Source organism: Natrix helvetica (assembly GCF_964273705.1).
Source record: "Natrix helvetica genome assembly, chromosome: 9".
Taxonomy (NCBI): domain Eukaryota; kingdom Metazoa; phylum Chordata; class Lepidosauria; order Squamata; family Natricidae; genus Natrix; species Natrix helvetica.
In genome coordinates, this window is record NC_138560.1 from 8,198,884 (window position 1) to 8,221,494 (window position 22,611).

The following is a 22,611-nucleotide window of genomic DNA, read 5'->3' on the forward strand; positions in this document are numbered from 1 at the left end:
AATCAAACGTTCTATTTTCTTCTGAAACTTTTCTTTTCTTGGATTTATCCCTAGTTGGACTATCAGGGGTCAAAAAGCTCAATAAATTGTGTGCCAGCAAGTATCACACCTTGGCGGTTGTGGTGCATATTTTGAGCGACAGGGAGCCGCAGCAGAGGGATGAAAGAGCCACATGCGGCTCTAGAGCTGCGGGTTGCTGACCCCTGCTCTCAGTAGTTTACAGAGCCAGCATCTTGCTCCCAACAACCTGGGTTCTCATTTGACCAACCTGGGAAGGATGGAAGGCTGAGTCCACCTCGAGCCTGGTGAGATTCGATCTGCTAAATTGAAGGCGGCGGCAGCAGCGGTCAGCAGAAGTAGCCTGCAGTACTGAATGTAATGGAGCCTAGAGGAGAGGCAAACTCCGGCAGGCTTTCAGAATTCTCTTATCATACCCTCCAACAACAAAGGAGAGTTCCCTTCATCGTTGCCCTCTTGCTTCACGACTTCACCTGTCCTGGAAGCTAAGACCTAGAGGGCATCTCACCAGCTCTCCTTTCTTGTCTCCATCCCTACGGGCAGCTGATTTGAAAGGCATCTTCTCCAAAGGAAGACTTTTAGAAGTTAGATTTTATTGAGGCCCGAAAGATTATCAGCTCTCAGCTTTGCAGCCTTGTCTCCAGAGGATTCTGTGTAGCAGCAGGAAGACCAGTCCCCTCTGCTACTACTGGGAGAAAGCAGACTTTTCAACCAGTGCACCCACTATTAAATGAAAAAGGTGGTGGGGAAGAGGGGGAGAACAGAAAATAAAATATTAAATATACAAGTATATATTCAAGAGCGAGATATAAAGGGGAAAAAACATAGTTAGGATAGATTAGCGGAGGCAGGGGAGTAAGACATGGCACTAAATTTTCTTTGGGTTTGCGGAAATACCATCCCAAGAAAACATAAACTGAAATTTGAAAGAGACACCTATAACAACAGAAAAAGAAAGGGAGAGAGGAGGAGAGAATGAGAGGAAGAGGGGGGAAGAAGAAAGAGGTAAGGAGAGGCAGATGGAAGGGAGAGAAGGAGAGAGGGTAGGAAGGGGAAGAGGAAGAGCAGGAGTAGGGGAGAGGTAAGGGAAGAAGGAAGGAGGAGAGGAGGGAGAAAGGAAGTAGAGAAGGGAGGGGGGGGGGAAAGAAAGGGAAAATAAGGTGGTGTTACAACAGGCAGAAGGGATGGTAAATAAAGCAACCCAAACTGTATATTATAACCTATGAAATGAAATAACAAATGTATAAGAATGACAAATGTAAAGAGGAATAACAATTATGTGAATGTACATTTAAAATGGTATGTAAGAGAATAAAGAAATAAAAAAAACTGGAAAAAACACCAAAACCAGTGCACCCAAAGGGCATGCATTAGATAACCAGGGTTTTCCCGGCCCTGCGGACTATGGAAAGATCCAACTGGCTTCTGAGCCGTGCAACCAGCAAACACCACTGATCCTTTCCGGCAGATCCCCAGAGATCTGAGAACTGCTGCCTCTGAGCACATATTCTCTCCACCCACGCAGCCCTGGGATTTCATTTGTATGCATATCAATGCAGCATATTCCGGGCTTCCTCCATCTCTGCTCCTAAAAATGCTGACTTATAAGCGCAATAGAGAATCATAAGAAGGAGCTGCAAAATAATTTTTTTAAAAAAAGACCAACCCACATTCCTTGGAAAACAAGACGGGGACCGAGATATTTCTGCAGCATTTACTTTGCAAAAAGGAGACCTGGCCTGCATCCATTATGCCACCGAGGAATGTGGCTTGCATCCAATTGATGGTTCTGGTTCATTTATTCGTCTTTCACAGTTCTGTATTTATAAGAGTCCTGGATGCTTACAGACAGAAACTCGTGAGAAAAAGACAAGTAGCTGGTTATCTTTTCTTGGGCAGAGGGGGTGCCTTCAAGTCAGTGTTGATGCCTGACGGCTGACTGGTCAAGTCCTTGCAGTTTTATTGGCAAGGTTACTCAGAGGTGGTTGGCTATGGCTTCCTTGCTAGGACTGACAGAAAGTGGCCCTAATATTCTGTTTTATGTTCTACATCCGTAATGGCCAACCTTTTTGGCATCGAGTGCCCAAACACTGTGCATGCATGTCCATGTGCCGGAGGACGGAGACCCAAAGATCAGATGGCCGGCATGCACATGTCTGTTTTTTGGGCGTTTTGGGGCTGTTTTCAGGCCATTTTGGGGTTGTTTCCGTGCTGTTTGTGGGTCGTTTTCAGGCCATTTTTGAGCCATTTTTCCAGGCTGTTTTATGGACAATTTTTCAGGCCATTTTGGAGGCCATTTTCAGGCTGTATTCAGGCCATTTTTCATGCACGCTGGAAACCAGAAGAGCAGCTGGCGATGGCGCATATGTCCACAGAGAGGGCTCTATGTGCCACCTCTGGCATGCATGCCATAGATTCGCCATCATGGTTCTACATCATAAGGGACCTCCAAGGTTTCTTCCAACTCTATAGTTAAGTATTCTAATGAATGGAATAGAATAACAGAGTTGGAAGGGACCTTGGAGGTCTTCTAGTCCAACCCCCTGCCTAGGCAGGAAACCCTATACCATTTCAGACAAATGGCTATCCAACATCTTCTAAAAGACTTCCAGTGTTGGGGCATTCACAACTTCTGAGTGCAAGTTGTTCCACTGATTAATTGTTCTCACTGTCAGGAGGTTTCTCCTCAGTTCTAACTTGCTTCTCTCCTTGATTAGTTTCCACCCATTGCTTCTTGTCCTGCCCTCAGGTGCTTAATGTTTTCAGCACTGTAGATATATTCTGAAAATTGCTAGGCAGGAGCAATAGCACTTACTTATATACCGCTTTACATTGCTTTTACAGCCCTCTGTAAGCCGCTTACAGAATCAGCCTCTTGCCCCCAACAATCTGGGTCCACATTTTACCCACCTGGGAAGGATGGAAGGCTGAGTTAACTTTGAGCCAGTGAGAATTGAACTGCCAGCAGCTGGCAGTCAGCAGAATTAGCCTGCAACATTGCATTGTGAACACTGTGCCACCACGGCTCCTAGGAGTCTTCTTAATTCTCTTTCTCCAGACCAAACTATCTTAAGTTTTCCTGTCTCTTTGCCCTCCTGCAATGCAGCCCCTCCCCCTTGGGAATCCAGACTACATTCCATCATAGTTACTGTGTTATCTATTACATGGGTTGTAAATGGTCATTGCATTTCTAGTGGGTGCAATTAAGTTGTATTTTGAACTTTCTTCCGAACTCTATGCTTTAATTGCAGCATTCATGCTGCTGTTTTCCCCCCCAGTTGGAATCAAAATGGGAAAACCAGAAGTCACTCTGGCCTAGCAGAAAACCTAATTAACTTCTTACAGAAACATCCATTTATGGGCAGTGAATTGTACTCTCGCTGGGAGCCACCGTTCATTTTCCTGCTGCATAACCGCATCTAAACTGCCTTGTGCTGGCAGAGATTGCAACACCCATCTTCCTTTCTCTTAAACAATTTCAGGCATCCCTCATTCAAGCCGTCTCCAGTCTGAGCTGGATTTTTGAAAGGACAAAGAACGGTCCTCAATTACCACTTTGGTAACCGCTAAGAACAGGCTGTAACACAGTCCGGTTTCCACTTGGAAATGTTTTATGATTTGCAGCAGCCAAGATGCTTGATAAGATGCTGAAAAGTGGGCAGCAGTTGGGTGGAACAGAGCCAAGCCCAACCCCATTGAAAGGAGCCAAGAAGACTGTTCCAGAAGGAGGAGGAGGAGGAGGAGGAGGAAGGAAGGAAGGAAGGAAGGAAGGAAGGAAGGAAGGAAGGAAGGAAGGAAGGAAGGAAGGAAAAGGTCTTAGCTCAGACTGCTTGTCCATCTAGCCCAGAGGGGTCATACCAGAGGTGGGTTTCTACCGGTTCAGACCGGTTCAGCTGAGTAGGTAGTAACTCGGCCGCCCACTCTTCCGAACTGGTTTTATTGGCGATGCCGTAGGTGCCACCATTTTGTTTTTTGCTTCTGCCCATGCGCTGAAGCAATTTTTTCACTAAGCATGTACACAGGCGCATGCCCAAAGCGCGTCCCTGAGCAAACCACCAGTAAAAGAATCTGGAACCCACCCCTGGGTCAAATGCAAGGCAGGCGGGCCATATCTGGACCGCAGGGGGCTTACACCCCACCCTGGAAACAGCGATGGACCGGCCTACAGTGTCTCTGCCAGCGAAAATGGAACCCAGGACAGGAGTGGGATTCAAAAATGTTAGCAACCAGTTCTCTGCCCGGTTGCTGGGTGGGTGTGGCCATAGTGGGCGTGGCCTACTTGGCCTCCTGCACCAGGGTGGGGCGGGGCAGCATGTTTTTGCCCTCCCCAGACTCTCAAGGCTTTCCTTACATCTCTCTCACCTATCTACAATATCTATCTATCTATCTACAATATCTATCTATCAATCTATCTATCTATCTATCATCTATCTATCTATCTATCTATCTATCTATCTATCTATCTATCTATCATCTATCTATCTATCATCTATCTATCTATCTATTACCTATTTATTTATCTATCTATCTATCATCTATCTATCTATCTATCTATCTATCATCTATCTATCTATCTATCTATCTATCTATCATCTATCTATCTATCTATCTATCTATCATCTATCTATCTATCTATCTATCATCTATCTATCTATCTATCTATCTATCATCTATCTATCTATCTATCTATCTATCTCTATCCATCCATCCGTCTACCGACCTCCCTATCTATCTATCATCATCATCTTTCCTCCTCTCCTCTCTCTCTCTCTCTCCATCCATCATCTGAGCTGCTACAACTTGGGAAGAAAAAGCCATTTTATCCCTTGTACCTTGTACATTTCTACCATACTGTCTTAGTAACCGCAACCCCCTCCCTTCCACATTCATCTTATCGCGAGCCCACAGTCTGAATCATCTAATACGAGTCCATTTTTTTTCCTTCTTCAAATTAGGCAGAGAGCCAAGGTGTGCAACGTCCATTAAGTTCCCCACCCTTTTGCTTAGATCACAAGGCCAGCCTTGATCAGAAGATAGCTGGTAGCTTCCTGGGGGAGCTGCCTTTTTCTCCCAGGTGAGTGGATAACATACATGCCTTTTGACTATTAATTAGCAAATCAGGGCCCTTCAAATGTTATCCAGCCCTTCTGCTTCCTCTCCCAATCCCTCTCCCTCTCCCTCCCTCCCTCTGTCTGTCTCTCTGTCTGTCTCTCTGTCTCTGTCTCTCTCTATGTGTAAATGGATCAACCCTCCGGAGTTTGATAGACTACATTGGGGGTATTTATTTTATTTGTTTATTTTGTCAATAGTTTACAAGATAATAGGTATAAGAATAAACATAAGTATGAATGAAATGGGTATGAATAAAAGGGGATAGTAGGACAGGGGTGGGAGGCATGATGGTGTACTTATGCACTCCCCTTACAGACCTCTTAGGAATGGGGTGAGGTCAATAGTCGACAGTCCAAGGTTAAAGTTATGGGTATATATCTGTCCATAAAATAACTCTTGTTCCCCAAATCTGTTGGGTGGTTTGGAATTTTTGGCAACTCAAGAGATGAGAACCTTATTTGGATTTTAAAAATCCCTTTATGGCACTCCAGCAAGATCCATGTGACTTTGAAGACCACTAGAGAGCAAAGGCCTAGAGGGACAGAGCAGGGGGGGGGCGGGGGGGGGGGAAATAATCTGGATTTGTTCATCACAATAACGCACCAAGTAAACCTTTACAGTAAGTCTCTGTGTGTTTGTAAAAGAGTAATTTACGAAAGGGGCTTGACCTGTTGCACCAGCCCAGGAGTGAAAAAGCATGGTTCCTGCTTTGGGGGGGTGAACCTGCACCGTTGCTTCTTAACCCATGGTGGTTTCAATGCCTCAACCATGAAAAACAAAATTGGGGAGTTTTGTAAAACACCCCATTAAGTTCGTCCCATTTGGGGAACCATGGGGATCCTCCTTTAACAACTGGGAGCTCTGCACCCCAACTGCCTCTCCCATAATCCCCCACCTCCACAGCCATACCGCCTGAGAACGATGGGCACTGTAATCTATGCCATTCTGAGAGTGCCAGGTGGAAGGAAGGGGGCCAGTTTTCGAAGATGGGGAGCTCCGTGGAATAGCTGGCCTTCAGACCTTGTGGGTGCTTCATCCCTGGAGGTTCTGAAGAAGAAATTGGATAGTCCCTTGTCTGAAATGGCATCGGGTCCCCTGCTTGAGCAGGGGGTTGGACTAGAAGACCTTCAAGGTCCCTTCCAGCTCTATTCTGATTGAATCGAATTGTGCAACGTTCCTCCCTCCGTTCTGCTTTCTTCCTAACGAAGCAGGCGCCCCTTCCTCCTCCCCTCCTCCCTAAAACAAGGAGGCCAGGCCACTTCGGCGGCCCCGCCGGCAGGAAAACCTGTTCCTCCGTATACCTGCCCGCGCAGGTTTGGGTGTGGTCTCCCTTGGGTTCTACTTAGCCAGGCCGACAGGAGGGGCGTCCCCGCCCGCCGCTGGCTTTCCGGGTCGTTTAAGCTACCAAGTTGCTTCTCCCAGGTTCTCCCTGTTGGGGTAAGTGGAAGGGGTCGAGAGGGGGGTGGGTGGGCTGGATCAGGCCGTTTTCCGCGGGGAGGGTCTTTTCTGGGCGACCGAAGGGGAGAAGAGCTGGTTTCCCTGGGCTCGTTCTTGGCCGGGAGAGGCAGCCAGCAAACCTCCGACTTGGCTTCGCCTTTCGTTTAGTGGCGCTCGGGTTTCCAAGCAGGCTGGCAAGGGGGGCAGCGCGTCTCGCCCCGCGATGTCTTCGGCTGGCACGGGAGGGCCGGGCGAAGCGGGGCTCCCCCATGGGCTGATCTGGGCCTCTCCAACCCGAGGGAGGGGGGGAGTTGAAAAAACTTTCTTAGCAACTTATGTAATTTCCCGAGAGCAGCGGACAGCGGCTCGTTGGATCGTGATTGATTGATTTTGTTTTCCCCGCTTTGCAAAACAACCAGAAACAAAAGAAACAGACGCCTCGGATGGCACTTGAGTCGTTATGGCGGGCATTAAAACAAACACAACGCGCGCACACACATCCTTAGTGGCGCTTCGGTGGTTTCTCCAAAGTCGCTTAGACGCGCCTGGGTTGAATCGGGATTGCCTTCCCTTCAGCAAGGTTCCCCTTCCGAAAATGGGGCCAATCTCATTTAACCACTGTCCTTGCTTAGCGGGGGGAATTCGGGGCTCAGTTGTGGCCGTAAGACGAGGACTGCCTCTCCTCGGAAACTTTGGCCTCCCAAAGTAAGCCTGGCGGCTTGAAAAACAAGGCGACTCTCCTATTTTGCATCCCTATCAGGAAACCCGGAACCTTTTGTCAAACAATTGCATCACCTCTGGCTATTGTTGGTGGAGTTGCAGAAATTTTTCAGTCTCGCCTGAACAGGGGGGGGGGGGGGAGGGGGGTAACTCCCAGTCCGGATTAAATACAAACATGTTTTCTGCAGGCAGATTTAATGCCCTTCGGGTAATAAAACGGATTATTCTCCCTTTGCTTGTATTCAGAGATTGATCCTGCCATTCTGTAGAAAGGAAGTCGGACTTTTGTCCTGGACAAAGTTTTATCTAACGACATGGGTGGTGTGTTTTCCTTGATCTTGGTCTTTGGAAGACCTTGTTTCCCTGGGGGGGCAGCAGGGGGAAAGGAAGCAGAAAGGAACCAGATCAGAAAGCCAGAGATTTACACAAGGGGTGGGAAGACAAGGGACTTAAGAACATTTTTATCTATCTATCTATCTGTCTGTCTGTCTGTCTGTCTGTCTGTCTGTCTGTCATCTATCTATCTCTATTTATCTCTATCTCTATATCTATGATCTATCTATCTATCTATCTATCTATCTATCTATCTATCTATCATCTATTTATCTATCTATCTATCTATGATCTATCTATCTATCTATATCTATCTATCTATCTATCTATCTATATATCTATCTATCATCTATCTATTTATCTATCTATCTATGATCTATCTATCTATCTATCTATCTATCTATCTATCTATCTATCTATCTATCATCTATCTATCTATATTTATATCTATCATCTATCTATCTATCTATCTATCTATCTATCTATCTATCTATCTCTATATTTATCTCTATATCTATCTATATCTATCTATATATCTATCCATATCTATCTATCTATCCATCCATCCATCCATCCATCCATCCATCCATCTATCTATCATCTATCTATCTATCTATCTATCTATCTATCTATCTATCTAATTTGTCACTCATGTACAAGATAAGAATAAACATGAATAAGAACACAGGAAATGGGTACAAATAAATGGGGACAGTCAGACACGGATGTTAGGCACGCTGGTGGGCTTATGCACGCCCCTTACAGACCTCTTAGGAATGGGGTGAGGTCAACAGTAGACAATTTAAGGTTAAAGTTATGGGGGTTTCAGCAGTGGTGAGATTCAAATTATTTAACAACCAGTTCTCTGCCCTAATGATTTCTTTCAACAACCAGTTCACCCAACCGCTCAGAAAGTTAACAACAGCTTCTCCCAAAGTGGGGCGAACTGGCTGAATCCCACCACTGGGTTTGAGGATTTAACATTGTTAAATTTAAATTGAACATGGTTAAAGAGAGACAGGAAGATTGGATCTCACAGTACACTTTGTTTTTTCTATTCTTTTAGTGTTGTGCTAGTTAAGAGGATAAGCTCTGGGTGTCCAACCTTGGTAAGACCTTTAAGATTCCCAGAATTCCCCAGCCAGCATACCTTGCCACCAAATGCAGATTACGTGCCTTTTGATCTCTTGTTCTGTAGAATTTGAAAGGAATTTCCTTTGGGCAAAGTTTCTTTTGCTCAGGGGTGTGGAAAAAGCTGTTTCAATGAATGGCTGTTGCGCAAAAGCCCCAGGAATATAATATCTTGATTAGGCTTTGCCCAAAGGGGCGCAAAAGTTATCAGTGTGTTTTCACATTCTCCAGCCTTTTGAATGGTTAAATCAAGCTGGAAGGAAAAGAGCAGGAAGAAGTAAACACATCTATTTAAAAAACTCCCAAAAAGGAACTGAAAGCTTTTTTCCCCTCCCTGCTTTTCCTCCTCCTTTTTACTTTGGTATTTTAATCATTCTTAAAATTTGCTTTGTTTGTCTTTTTTTTAAAGAAACATGCACACACCACATTAATTCACAATGCAATAAGTAAAGTATTGAGACTGAAACTTTTATTGGACACAATAAACAATTACTTTGACGCATTAAAAGTGGCTTTTAATGTTATATTTAATTCTGGGTGGAAAAAAGCTGAATAAACTTACACTCTTAATATTTTACAGCTGGACCAGCTTAAATGGCAATTGAGATCTAGGGATCCATCACAGAGCAATGTAATTGTAAAATGTGATGTCACGTGACCATGGCAATGACAGCCATCCCTTTTGCATCAGTTGCTGTTGTTAAATAAGGACTTTGGGTGAATGTGACTTCTGATTTCCTGTCGGCTTCCCCAGTGATTTTGCTTGTGGGAAGCCAGTAGGAAACCTCAAAAATTGTGATCATGTGACTTCAAGGATGCTGCGCTAGCCCTAGCGACCCACTGTAAATACTCGTTGTTCAATGAGATTGCAGCTTTGAACAGTCGCTCACCAGACAGTTGTAACCCGAGGACTATCTATAAATCATAAATAGTACTGTTATAATATTTATTTCTTCTTTTTCTCTTCAATGGATTTCAGCATTCATTAATAACATTAAGTAGAGACCATTATATTAAGAAAATGCATTATGCAAGTTTCACAAAAATATAATTAAAATTATTATCATTTTTTTAGAAAACCCTCCAAACTGCTTAGATGTAAACGATGCCGCCTGACACATTTTTGTCAGCGTAAAAATGTTGAAAAGATTTTGAAGGGGACATTTTTAAAAGAAGGAGCATATGCTAAGTAGCCTGAATTGTAAAGTAACTTGGTATTACACCAAGGTATTTCAAATTCTGGTAGTACAACCAAGAAACGTACGACCACAAAGGAGCACAAAATTTATGTTGCTAAGTGAATTTTGCCCCATTTTACGACTTTTCTGGTCACGTTTGTTAACTGAATCATGACAGTTGTTAAATTAATAACACAGTTGTTAAGCGAATCTGGCTTCCCCATTGGCTTTGCTGGACCAAAGGGGATCACATGACCCCAGGACACTGCAGCCGTCATAAATGTGAGTCCAAATAGAAATTTATGTGACCATGGAAATGCAGCAATGATCATAAATGTGAAAGGTGGCCGTAAGTCACTGTTTTTTTCCAGGGCCGCTGAGACTTTGAACGGTCAGCAAATGATCTGTTGTAAGTCGATGAGTACCCGTACTGATTTTAGAAATAGATCAGCATTGTTCTGAGACGGGCGGCTTCCAGGGACGGAAGGATGTGAAATTTCTAGGAAACAATCTTTTTGAATAAAAACAGTTGCTTTCCCACAGGGCCTCGTGTTGATACAACACTTAAAGATGTGGATAAATAATGTAATAACTTCTCTACTCTGTTGACACTTTCCAGCAAATCTCATTAGGCCAGGCCTTCTAAAGCTATTTTTATTCTCTGCAAGCGTTACAAATTGTATACATTTATCCAAGTGGCTGCCTGCTTTTACGTTATTTTATTTCCTGGTGTGAGCTTTGCTACAGGGCGTGTCTAGTACACAAACTGAGAAGCTGATTGTGGATTTTGCCTGCAGCAACTTTGAAAATACCATCTCCAATTCCTTTGCGAGATTGGAAGGAGGCTGTAAAGGGGAGGCTTACGCAACAGGGATAATGAGCCTGTGTTTTCTGTACAGAGAGTCCTCGACTGACGACCAGAAATGAGACTGTAAAATTGGTCCTTAAGCTATGTGGTTGTTAAGTGAGTCATCACACAACCATACCCAGTTCTATCCTCTTTTTTGCATTGGTCATTAAGGGAAACGTTACATGACTGTGAATTGTGACATTTCCTGCAGGCTTCCCCACTGACTTGGCCTATCAGAAGTTGACTGGGAAGGTCACTAATGATGATCATGTGACTGCAACTGTCATAAGTGCGAGCCAGTTGCCAACCCTCTAGATTGTGATCATCTGTTAGGATCCGTGTTGTGACGACTGGTCGTAAGTCACTTTTTCCAGCACTGTTGTAATTTTGAACAATCCCTAAGTGAATGGTTTTAAACCAAGGACTACCTGGATGTTTGGACTACAACTCTCATAGCTTTGGACAGTTGTATTAGTTGTGACTCATGGACATTTGGAACATGTCCAAATGTTGCGTACGTACTGCTCGAGAAAATACCGAGCCAGAACTGGCCAGTGGTTTCACTTCTTTGAAGGAGCTTTCAATTCCTTTCTTACAAATGAAAGCTATGTAGTGGAAGGGAGAACTTCAGATGCTGCTGCCAATTGTTTGGCTAAATCATAGTTTGTAGTAACTACCATTTGCTGGACAAGCCACAAGAAAGTCATTTCATTGATACTATAACAGGGGTGTTTCCCTACTAGATTTCATTGAGGACCGCATCAGGGTTGTGTTTGACCTTGGGGAGGGGAGTGTGGAGAGGTGTGGCTAGCTCAATGTCACTTGTGGCCCCTGGGGTGGCGCTAGTGCTCTGCCAGTGAAAATGGGCTCCCAAGCTCTGTTTTTGGCTGCAATGCCCTCCTGCAACCCTCTGCCAGCGAAAATGGGCTCCCGAGCTCTGTTTTTGGCTGCAATGCCCTCCTGCAGCCGGCGAAAATGGGCTCCTGAGTTCCATTTTTGGCTGCAATGGCCTCCTGCAAACATCTGCCAGTGAAAATGGGCTCCTGAGCTCCATTTTTGGCTACAGTGCCCTCCTGCAACCCTCTGCCAGCAGAAACAGTTCCCAAGCTCCATTTTTGCTGGCAGAGGCACGGTGAACCGGTCCTTCACTGTTTCCAGGGTTGCCCCATGGGCCAGATCTAAGACCTATAATATGTAATGAATATCTGCCAAGCTGTAGCTTATAGTTTTTAACTTGGAGTGTTGTTTAAATGTTAAACCATTGTTAAATCTACGGTAATGCTCATACCTGTTAAGCCTTCACAAGTGGTTTCTGGCGGAGATTGGAACCTGTGTTTCTCAAAAGCGATTTATGAAAGAAAAGCTAATCACCTTCTTACTTGTAGAGACATGCATAGGCACAAAGGGACGGCATTCAGTGCTTATTGAATTAACCTATTTTTGGGGGGTGGCTGTAAATCCTTCCACTTTATTCTAAAATCCATGATTGACATTGTTTTGTCTTTTAAAAAAACCCATCCTGTCTGTGTTGATGATGATTGCCATAAATGGTAACACAGTTTCATAACACAACTTTTTAGTAGTTCCACAATCTCTGTCTCTTTTTGTTAAGTTTTTATTTTATTTTAATATAAACAATCCATCTATCATTAAACAGTGTGTCACCTGAGTACAAGTATTTTGTGTGAACAATTAAAATTTACAATCATATTTATTATTTAATCCAGGGGTGTCCAAACTTGGGAACATTAAGACTTGTGGACTTCAACTCCCAGAATTCCCCAGCCAGCATGGCTGGCTGGGGAATTCTGGGAGTTGAAGTCCACAAGTCTTAAAGTTCCCAAGTTTGGACACCCCTGATTTAATCTATTTTTAGCTTAATACCAATACCTTAAATGTCTAATACTATAACAATCCTCTTCGTGATTTGTTTAACTCTATTAATTCTATTAACTGTTGATACATTTTCTGTATTTTACATGACTCCTTTTACTGCTAATTCTTATATTCTCTCACAATCTCTTTTTAAACTTGGCCCTTGGCCTCACTTCATTTGGGGAACATTTTTAAAAAACGCTTTACATTTTGGGATGAAAGCTGGCATAATCAGAGCTGGCTGGCTCAGAGCCAAAGAGGTTTCTTGAGCTTGTTGTAACTTGTTTTTCTTTCACAATAACGCTGTCATAATGAGGTGGAAACTGGGGTTTTCTAAGACGATCATTGTTCTCTGCTTTGCCAATCAGATTATTGCTTTGGCACCCGGTGGCTTTGGACAAAAAAACCCCACAATCGTCTCCAATATTGTTTGCAACGTTGTTTGCTCTCTATCCTAAATCTTGCATGAAGGCACCATACAGTTTTCAATAACACTTAGCACTTAGACGTATAAACCACTTCACAGTGCCCTCTCTAAGTGGTTTCCAGTTCCTAATTTCTACCTCTATTATCCAACGATTGATAAAACAAGTCCCATGTTTGAAAATATTCTGTATCTTCTTTTTCTTGTATCTTTAATGCCAATCTGTCTATTTCTGCAGTCTAGTATTTTTTTTTTTAATTACATCTTCTTCGGTAGGTCTTTCCTCATTTTTCCAGTCCTGTGCAAATACTGAGAATTAAATTCTTAAAAACGCGGTGGCTCAGTGGCTAAGACGCTGAGCTTGTCGATCAGAAAGGTCGGCAGTTCGGTGGTTCGAATCCCTAGCGCTGCATAACGGAGTGAGCTCCCGTTGCTTGTCCCAGCTTCTGCCAACCTAGCAGTTCGAAAGCATGTAAAAAAAAATGCAAGTAGAAAAATAGGAACCACCTTTGGTGGGAAGGTAACAGTGTTCTGTGTATCTTCGGCGTTTAATCATGCCGGCCACATGACCACGGAGACGTCTTCGGACAGCACTGGCTCTCTGGCTTTGAAATGGAGATGAGCACCGCCCCCTAGAGTCGGGAACGACTAGCACACATGTGTGAGGGAACCTTTTAGATCTGTTGAAATGGATTCTGATTCAGAAGCCATGTTTCTCCAATTGGGGCTGGATGAGAAATCTCTTCCTGGGGAATTCAGGGATTTGAAATCCACTCATCTTCCAGTTGCCCAGGTTGAGTAACACTGCTCTAGAAAAGGATGCAAGGGTGTAAACAGGAAGGGCCCATGTCACAAGTGTTTGTGTGGGCAAATTTTCCTCTTTGCACAGATTTTCTCCCCATTGTTTTTCAGCAGTGTGAAGTCCATTCCACACATTTGGAGAAGACTCTTCAAAGAGCTGCAGATCTGTCCTGTAAAAAAAAGCAGCAGAGCACCAGGTATGGAAATCTCTTAGCTGTGTTGGCATCTAGCGGGCATCAGGATTTTTGCAACACAGATTTGATAGCTTGTGTCAGAGGCCTCCAAAAGGAGTTGCCTTGTGTCTCTTGTTTTCGCAGAGTTTACCTTCAGCTTTCGACCAAGAATTGCTCTTGAGATTTAAGGGCCAAGAAATTTGCTCTGGAACCAGCTTGTTGTCTTGCTTTCTACACCAGTGAACTGTGTTAGAATAAGAATAGAATACAATAGCAGAGTTGGAAGGGATCTTGGAGGTCTTCTAGTCCAAACCCCTAGGCAGGAAACCCTATACCATTTCAGACAAATGGCTATCCAACATCATCTTAAAAACTTCCAGTGTTGTCGCATTCACAACTTCTGGAGTTAAGTTGTTCCACTGATTAATTGTTCTAACTGTCAGGAAATTTCTCCTCAGTTCTAAGTTGCTTCTCTCCTTGATTAGTTTCCACCCATTGCTTCTTGTTCTACCCTCAGGTCCCTTGGAGAATGGTTTGACTTGCTCTTCCTTGTGGCAACCCCTGAGATATTGGAAGACTGCTATCATGTCTCCCCTAGTCCTTCTTTTCATTAAAGTAGACATACCCGATTCCTGCAACAATTCTTCAGGAATTCTTTTGAGCCTCCAGTCCCCTAATCATCCTTGTTGCTCTTCTCTGCACTTTTTCTAGAGTCCCCACATATTTTCTACATTGGGGCGACCAAAACTGAATGCGGTATTCCATATGTGGTCTTACCAAGGCATTATAAAGTATTAATTAGTGTTACCTTTCAGCATGTTGTAACTGCTCCTCTAACTGTAGGGAGTAGATTATACTCTTAGGTTCTTATGCAACCTACTTGGTTTAGCATTAGCAAAAAGAATCCACTACAAAGAAGCTGGTTCTTACCCATTTCATTTGGCATTTTGTCACGTTTGCCGTTATTGATTCTCAGCAATTCCCACCTGCTCTTTCTTTTCAGTGATTTAGCTTTGATGGATCCGTTGCAGCCAGTAATTTTAATATAAAAGTCCCTTTGGATTAGCCCCGGACAGATCTTCCTGTTATCTTCCTGTTTTTTTTAAAACTCCCTTCTCAGTCTTTTTTTTCCAGCTCTTCCAAAATTCTTTGCAGCTTGGCACTCCCTCCCAAATCTTGTATGAAGATACTCTCCAGTTTTCAGTGCTGATTATAATACAGCTGGTCCTCGACTTACGACCACAACTGAGCCCACAGTTTATGTTGCTAAGCGAGAATTTATTAAGTGAATTTTGCCTTGTTTTACAACCTTTCTTGCTGCATTTGTTAAGTGAATTACTGCAGTTGCTAAGTTAGGAATTATTAGGTTAAGTGATAAACTTCAAAAGACCCAGCCTGTCAGGGTAACTGATCAGTTTCCTGTAAGGCTGTAAACTGAGATGATGAAATGAGAATGAGTCGGCAGGGTTACTGCCACTTTAAGAAGTAGCCTATATAAGGGAGGCCATGTGAGGGTGTATCTCTCTCCTTATGTATCTCTCTCCTCATGTATCTATCTCCATTGTAGTTCTCCGTGTAGAATTGAAGATTGATTGATTGCCTAGTATTTGGCTTACACATGTATGTATGTATATATAAGTCCTGTATATAAACCACTGTTTGAAAGACAAAACCTCTGTGTACTGTATTTTGCTCCTGGATTGTCTCAAAATAATAGTCGCACTGTGCGCACTCTAACACAGCCGATGCATCAAACGAGTTCCCAGAATTCCCCAGCTGACAGTGTCATTCTTGGGAATTCTGGGAATAGAAGATCACACATCTGGAGTAGTCAAAATGAGTCGTTCCAAAGCAATTGATCATTCCAAAATGTCTTCTATTCAACGGACAGTTAATATTTGGTTCCTGTGGGTATCCTGAAGGATTAGAACACCAAAAAGCATTGTCTGGCTGAGATGATCTGATATTCTTCAAACGTGCTGGACTACAATTCCAATTCATCTTGCTTACTGTGGCAAATACACTTGGCAACAAGGAAGATGTAATCTTCTGGAGACATCAGGTTAGATGAGATGGTCGGTGCAAGAATAATGAAAAAGGGACCTTCCGGTTGCAGCTGATGATAACCCAACCATCAGCATTCTCTTAGAATAAGGGATGTGGACAGTTATAGTTCAGTTCTAGATGCAAGATCAGAAATCCCCCATCCCTGATTCTGCGTAAGAGACTTCTTGCTTCGGGTGTTGGGTGCCTGGAGTGCAAGCATGAAACCTGCCCAGTTGTCCTCTGTCACAATTCTGCACAAATGCACAGCCCTGAAGTCTTGAATTATGCAGGAGACTAAAATGGACAAGGAGAAGATGTTTCCCACCTCCCAAAACATGAGGATCAGAAGATTCCCCCTACGAAATCTGTGAAGAATCAAGAGAGACAAAAAATAATAATTCCATTTTGGAATTTGCTGCTATGAAATGTGGTGGGAATAAGGTTGTGTTATGGCTAATCTTGAGTGTCATTTATTGCCTGGATTTGGATCTAAGATGGATCAAAAGGGAAGTTATTTCTTTAGTCAGAAAGACGAAAGGATCCCAGGAGGTATAACTACAGCAAATACTTAGACCCTTGCTTACAATTTTTCATTTATTTCAAAGTGTTAACAATGAACTATACTGTACAATAGATTAGATAGATGGATGGATGGATGGATGGATGGATGGATGAATGATAGATAGATAGATAGATAGATAGATAGATATGGATGGATGCAGACGTGGGTTGCTGCTGGTTCAGCCCAGATTGGCCAAACCAGTAGTAGCGGTGGCAGGAGGCGCTGCCCACCTGCCCAGACACGTCTGCGCATGCGCAGAAGTGTGCGAGTGCTTGTGCGAGCATGCATGAACCAGTAGTAAAAAATTAGCAACCCACCTCTGGATAGATAGATGCATGGATGGATGGATAGATAGATAGATAGATATGGATGGACAGACAGGGAGACAGAGATGGATGGATGGATGGATGGATGGATGGATGGATGGCTGACTGGCTAGATAGATAGATAGATAGATAGATAGATAGATAGATAGATAGATAGATAGATAGATAGATAGATAGATATGGATGGACAGACAGAGAGACAGATATGGATGGATGGATGGATGGATAGATAGATAGATATGGATGGACAGACAGAGAGACTGATATGGATGGATGGATGGATGGATAGATAGATAGATAGATAGATAGATAGATAGATAGATAGATAGATAGATAGATAGATAGAAAACTATATAATCTTATTCAATTAAATTAGCTAAGAACATGGAGTTGGCTAATAGAAAATCTAAATTGGCTATTGTTTTTTTCTTTTTTCCTCCCTAGATCTCATTCTCTACCAAGATGAAATCCACCGCCATGAATATCCTCCTTTGTCTGTTGATTGGTAAATGTTCTTGCCATTCTTCTTCACCTTTGGTCTCCTCTAGGGCAGATTTAGTGTATTTTGGGGAATCTGTCAGGCGCAAAGGGTCAGGTCCAGTCCACCCAATTAAACTGATTTATTGCTCATGCACAGGAGTCTTCCCGACTAACAATTAGCACTTGCTTGGAATTAGGTTCAGCAGAATTTATGGCAGGTTGGACTTAGTTTGCTTTTGGCTATGTTATGATGCTAGGCAGATCCCTTTTTAACTCCGTCGCCAGGGCAGAAATTGAGGGCTGCATTTTTCTCATCACTCGCTAATAATTTTTTTTCATCTCATGTTTGCAGGGTTCCCTGTTCTGAAGGCAAATGACGCTACAGGTGAGTAATCTCATAGGGTGAGGTCTCGTGGCTTCCTACAAACGGCAGAAGAGAGACCTCTTCGAAATAGCAATAGCACTTAGACTTACATACCACTTTACAGTACTTTACAGCCCTCTCTAAGCTGTTTACAGAGTCAGCCTCTTGCCCGCAACAATTTTGGGTCCTCATTTTACCCACCTCGGAAGAATGGAAGGCTGAGTCAACCTTGAGCCTGGTGAGATTCGAACTGCCAAATTGCAGTCAGCCGGCAGTCAGCAGAAGTAGCCTGCAGTACTGCACTCTAACCACTGCGCCACCGTCGTCGTGAAAAACTAGATCAGGGACCACCTCATGGATGCCTTTTTGATTCGTCAACCTCTAATCATTTATTATATGGAAATAATTTAATAAATACTGTATTACTTTAATTCATAGCACTAGGAATAATGATAACAACCCCTTGGATATCCCATTGACCGTTGCGGGAGGGGTCAATACTGACCCCTTTCCAAACATCACCTTCAGTGCTGTTGTGTATGCTGGCTTGAATAGTTAAGTGTTGTAGCTGAGCAATATTAGGGAAGCTACTAATTGTCCACTCAAGAATAAAGCAGGGTTCATACCCTTCCAATGTTTTCGGCTGCATTTAAACAAAGAATGCTGAACATATTTGGAACTTTTGGTTTCTGTCTTAAGCCGAAAGATATTTATCCAAGTAGCAGGCTGTGTTGATATTATCCTTCTCATCTTCTCATCTCTCCCCTGTAGTTATCTATGATTATCACTTGTGGTTGTATCTTATGATTAATGATTATAACTGTCATATATATATATATATATATGACCTATCACTTTGTTGTTTGTATGTACACTGAGAGCTTATGCTCCGGAGACAAATTCCTTCTGTGTCCAATCGCACTTGGCCAATCATGGATTCTATTCTCTTGTATGCAGCTGGGAATCCTTTGCTACTTGCCTAGGTAGAGTTGCAGATCGCAGTCAAACAGAATGTTAACGATCTTTCTTTTCCTTTATCCAGATAAAGATGACCCCTTTTATTATGGTAAGTATATCTCATTCTCTGCAATGTTTTAATAGCATGTGGGTGGATGTAGGGCTGATAAAAAGGGAGGAAAAAAATATGGGGAAAGATTGTACCCCATAATAGCCCGGTTTCCCTAATGCAGGGGGTGTCCAAACTTGGCAACTTTAAGACTTGTGGACCTCAACTCCCAGAATTCCCCAGCTGGCTGGGGAATTCTGGGAGTTGAAGTCCACCAGTCTTTAAGTTGCCAAGTTTGGACACCCCTGCCCTAATCCATCCACCCACGTGGCCTATTTTGTATGCGTCTCCTTCAAGAATGTTATTTTTTTCTTCCTTTCCACAAAAATGGTCCGTAAACACGGCCTTTTTCTTAGCCAAGTGGAATTCTTCAGCCCAAGGGGAAAGCTGTCCTCACCCCACTTTTTCTCGTGAAGTGGGCAGTATTGAAATGAGCCAGACAGACTTCACTGCTAATCTGAACAAGTCTCAGTGGTCTCTTTTCTCTTCTAGATTGGCAGTCGCTCCGTATTAGTGGTATGGTCTGTGCAGGCGTTCTGTGTTTTCTGGGAATTGTTATCCTCCTGAGTAAGTGGAAACTACAATGAGGGGAAAGAGAACAATTTTGGATGATGGGGAAAATGCTGTGTGTTCGTTTTTCCTTTTGGTTTTTTTTTTCTCTCTCTCCTCTCCCCTTCCTCCATCTCTCCTGCTCTCTCCCTCCCTCCTTCTCCCTCCCTCCTTCTCCCTCCCTCTCTCCCTCTCCCCCTCTCCTTTCCTCCCTCCCGCTCCATCTTTCTCTCCTCCTGTTTCTCCCTCCCTGCCTCCTATTCCCTCCCCCTGTAATTCCCTCCCTCTCTTTCTCTCCTCTCCCTCTCTTTCCCTCTCTCCTCTCCCTCTCTCCCCCTTCCCTCCCTCTCCTTCCCTCCCTCTCTCCTTCTTTATCTCTCCTCTCCCCCCTCTCTCCCCCCTTCCCTCCCTCCCCCTCTCTCCCTCTCCTTCCCTCCCTCTCTCCTTCTCTATCTCTCCTCCTTTCTTTCTCTCCCTCCCTCCATTCCTCCCTCCCTTTCTCTGCCTCCTTCTGTCTCTATTTACAGTTGTCAAACCAAAGAGAGGTCTGCTATTTAGAAAAGTAATTTGATCTGGAAGCCTTTCAGGCTGCCGGCTAGGATTCAAATACTTTAAATAGATTTACACCCACCCTAAACACCGAGAATTAACCACAGCCACCCCAAGACGTTAAGTTTCCTGAGGTATAAACACAATGTCCCCTCTCACCAATGTGGAGTAGGAAATTCCACGAGGAGGATTGTGACTAGCCATTCCTACTAGATGTTTTGTAGCCGCTCTAGGAAGGCACAGGAACTGAAGCTGATTGTTTTGCCTGCTAAACTGGCTTAGATATATCAGCTGTCCTGGGGTGATTTTGCCCCATTCCTTTTTTTTTGTTTTAATTGTTGTCCTTCTCATCCCCCTCCCTCCCCCCAAACCAGGTGGAAAGTGCAAATGCAAGCCCAAAAAGAACCGCAGGTAAGAAATCTTTTCTAAAACAGTGGTGGGGCACATTAAGCTCACTTGGGTAAGCCCATTTGGGCTTCACACTCCTTGTTTGGGACAAGAGTGACGCTGATTGTCCTTTCCAAAAAGGGGGAGTAAGGATGCAAATCTCGCTCCAGCTTCTTCCTTAACCTCCATTTTTCCTCCTCCCATCTAGCGCTCACAGTGGGCCACCGAAACAACCCCTTGCAGGTAAGAGAACCTGCAGAGGATTCTGCATGGATAGAGAATTGCCCTCCCTCTCACCTGAGTCAAATTTTTATGTGGCGCGTGGGGCAAACCATGCCATTTCTCCTGTCTAAAATGTGCCTTGCTATTTGGTTTTCTCACCCGTGTCTTCTAGGAGCCAGCGAGTGCTGAACGGAGCTCCTTCCCACGATACCACCGGCCCTGACTGTTCTCGGTGAAGCGGCCCTCCGCCGACCAATAAGCCACCGACTTCTTTTGTTGCCTTTTCTTCTTGCATTGGTTTTGTGAAATAAAATCTCACTGCCAGGTTAAAAAAGGAATAATGCCCCCCAATATATGAACAACTTTACGCTGCAATAGGATTGCTCGGCCACCGGAATGAGTAGAGATCTACTTTGTGGGCAGTGGTTGGCTTAACTCTGATTTATTAACTGAACAAGAGCTGCAGAAAATCAGAAACAAAGCTACCTAGGTTGACTTGTTCCACTAGTCCTTGACCTGTGGCCACAACTCAGCCCATAATTAAGCACGGCAGTTGTTAAGTGAGCTTTGTGCCGTTTTATGACTTTTTTGCACAGCTTTTAGGCAAATCACTGCGGTTGTTAAGTGAATCACATGGTCACTAATTGACGTTAGCTTCCCCCATTGATTTTGCATGTCGGAACCTTGTTGGGAAGTTTACAAACGGAGGATCCCATGATCCCAGGATACTGCATCTATCATAAATACATTCCAGTTGCCAAGTGCCCAAATGTTGATCACATGACCATGGGGATGCTGCAACGGTCTGGTGAAAACTGGCCCTAAGTCATTTTTTTTCATTGTAACTTTCAAACAGTCACTAAACGAATGGTTATACATCAAGGACTATCTGTGCTTCATTCTGTACCACTGAGAACATGCCTTGCTCACTTTCTGGATTACCCTTCTGGGCGAACCCTGTCAATGGTGGCTTATTCAATAAATCCTAGTTCAAGAAACGGTGGTTTAACATAATACGTCCAATAGCTGTGTTGCCTTTTTTGACTCGGTGTTTCAGTGCTTTGACTGTTGCAAAGAGCTTGTATGAAAAGGATTGTGGGTTTTGCTCCAGTTGTTGTCTTTAAGGACAGGGGAATCCATCTCCCTTCCATCCTTTGGCTCTGAGTAGCTTCCTTGAGCATCTGGAACGTGGAGACAAGTCCAAACACTTACGAGCCCACAAACAATATATGGATTTTTATTTATAATGTATTGTGTGTGGGATGCCGCATCGCGAAGGGAAGCCCCTAGAGGAAATCAACGTATCCTTCTGAAGAAACCTCCTGTGGTATATTTTCTGCTTCAGTTGTGTCTCTCCCAGCGAGGGGAAAGTATACAATAGAGTATCTATTTTCGGAGTATAAGACACACCTTTTTTCCTCAAAAAAGAGGCTGAAAATCTTGGTACGTCTAATACACACCTGCCCCCTTCACCAAAATCGCCGTGCATAGCCTTTAGGAGGCTTGTAGAGTGCTCCTGGGGGCTGGGGAGGGCAGAAATGAGCAAAAAACAGGCCATTTTGTGCTCATTTTTGCCCCCTCCCACCCCCAGGAGCACTCTACGAGCCTCCTAAAGGCTATTCATGCCCTTTTTTGGAAAAAAACAAGCCCGTTTTCACGAAAAACGGGCCGTTTTTGGGAGATCTGCAGAGTGCAAAAGCTTTTTTTAAAATTTTGCCTCTTCAAAATCTTGGTGCGTCTTATACTCTGAAAAATACAGCAACTCCACTCCTAGAAGGAGATTTGGTGACTTGGAATAACATGACGGCTATTTATGGGTTGAAGAATAAATGCCGGACTGTATTCCTTGCAAGTCCACCTCTGTTTCAGCTAACAGTTCTGTCCAGAATGGCTCCCAACTGCCCCTTCTGTCCATGAGTCCATGCGGCTCTTATGTTACTTCATTCTCTCAACCCCCCCCCAAAGGATGGGCTAATGTCAACCCTCAGTTCATGGGGGGATTTGGGCC

General features: G+C 43.8%; 1 protein-coding gene and 1 long non-coding RNA gene across 4 annotated transcripts; one reads left to right on the top strand and one right to left on the bottom strand.

Annotated features, from left to right (window-relative positions):
- Positions 1 to 607: 607 nt before the first annotated feature.
- On the bottom strand, positions 608 to 6,513 carry LOC309396726. Its single transcript, XR_014176152.1, has 3 exons — positions 6,432 to 6,513; positions 6,040 to 6,177; positions 608 to 741 (listed from the first exon to the last, which is right to left on the bottom strand). It is a non-coding gene; the product is annotated as an uncharacterized lncRNA (long non-coding RNA).
- Positions 6,402 to 21,617, top strand: LOC309396723 (FXYD domain-containing ion transport regulator 3-like). Of its 3 annotated transcripts, none has more exons than XM_081962106.1 (9): positions 6,402 to 6,567; positions 13,994 to 14,076; positions 17,431 to 17,491; positions 17,819 to 17,851; positions 18,873 to 18,896; positions 19,389 to 19,463; positions 20,369 to 20,405; positions 20,590 to 20,624; positions 20,776 to 21,617. In XM_081962106.1, the coding sequence occupies exons 3-9, from the start codon at positions 17,449 to 17,451 to the stop codon at positions 20,790 to 20,792; spliced, it is 264 nt and encodes an 87-aa protein (XP_081818232.1). In that variant the 5' UTR covers positions 6,402 to 6,567; positions 13,994 to 14,076; positions 17,431 to 17,448; the 3' UTR covers positions 20,793 to 21,617. The 3 variants fall into 3 exon arrangements, with proteins under 3 accessions (XP_081818232.1, XP_081818230.1, XP_081818231.1); XM_081962104.1 differs by having other exon boundaries at positions 6,403 to 6,567; positions 13,991 to 14,076; XM_081962105.1 differs by lacking the exon at positions 13,994 to 14,076 and having other exon boundaries at positions 6,407 to 6,567.
- Positions 21,618 to 22,611: the final 994 nt, after the last annotated feature.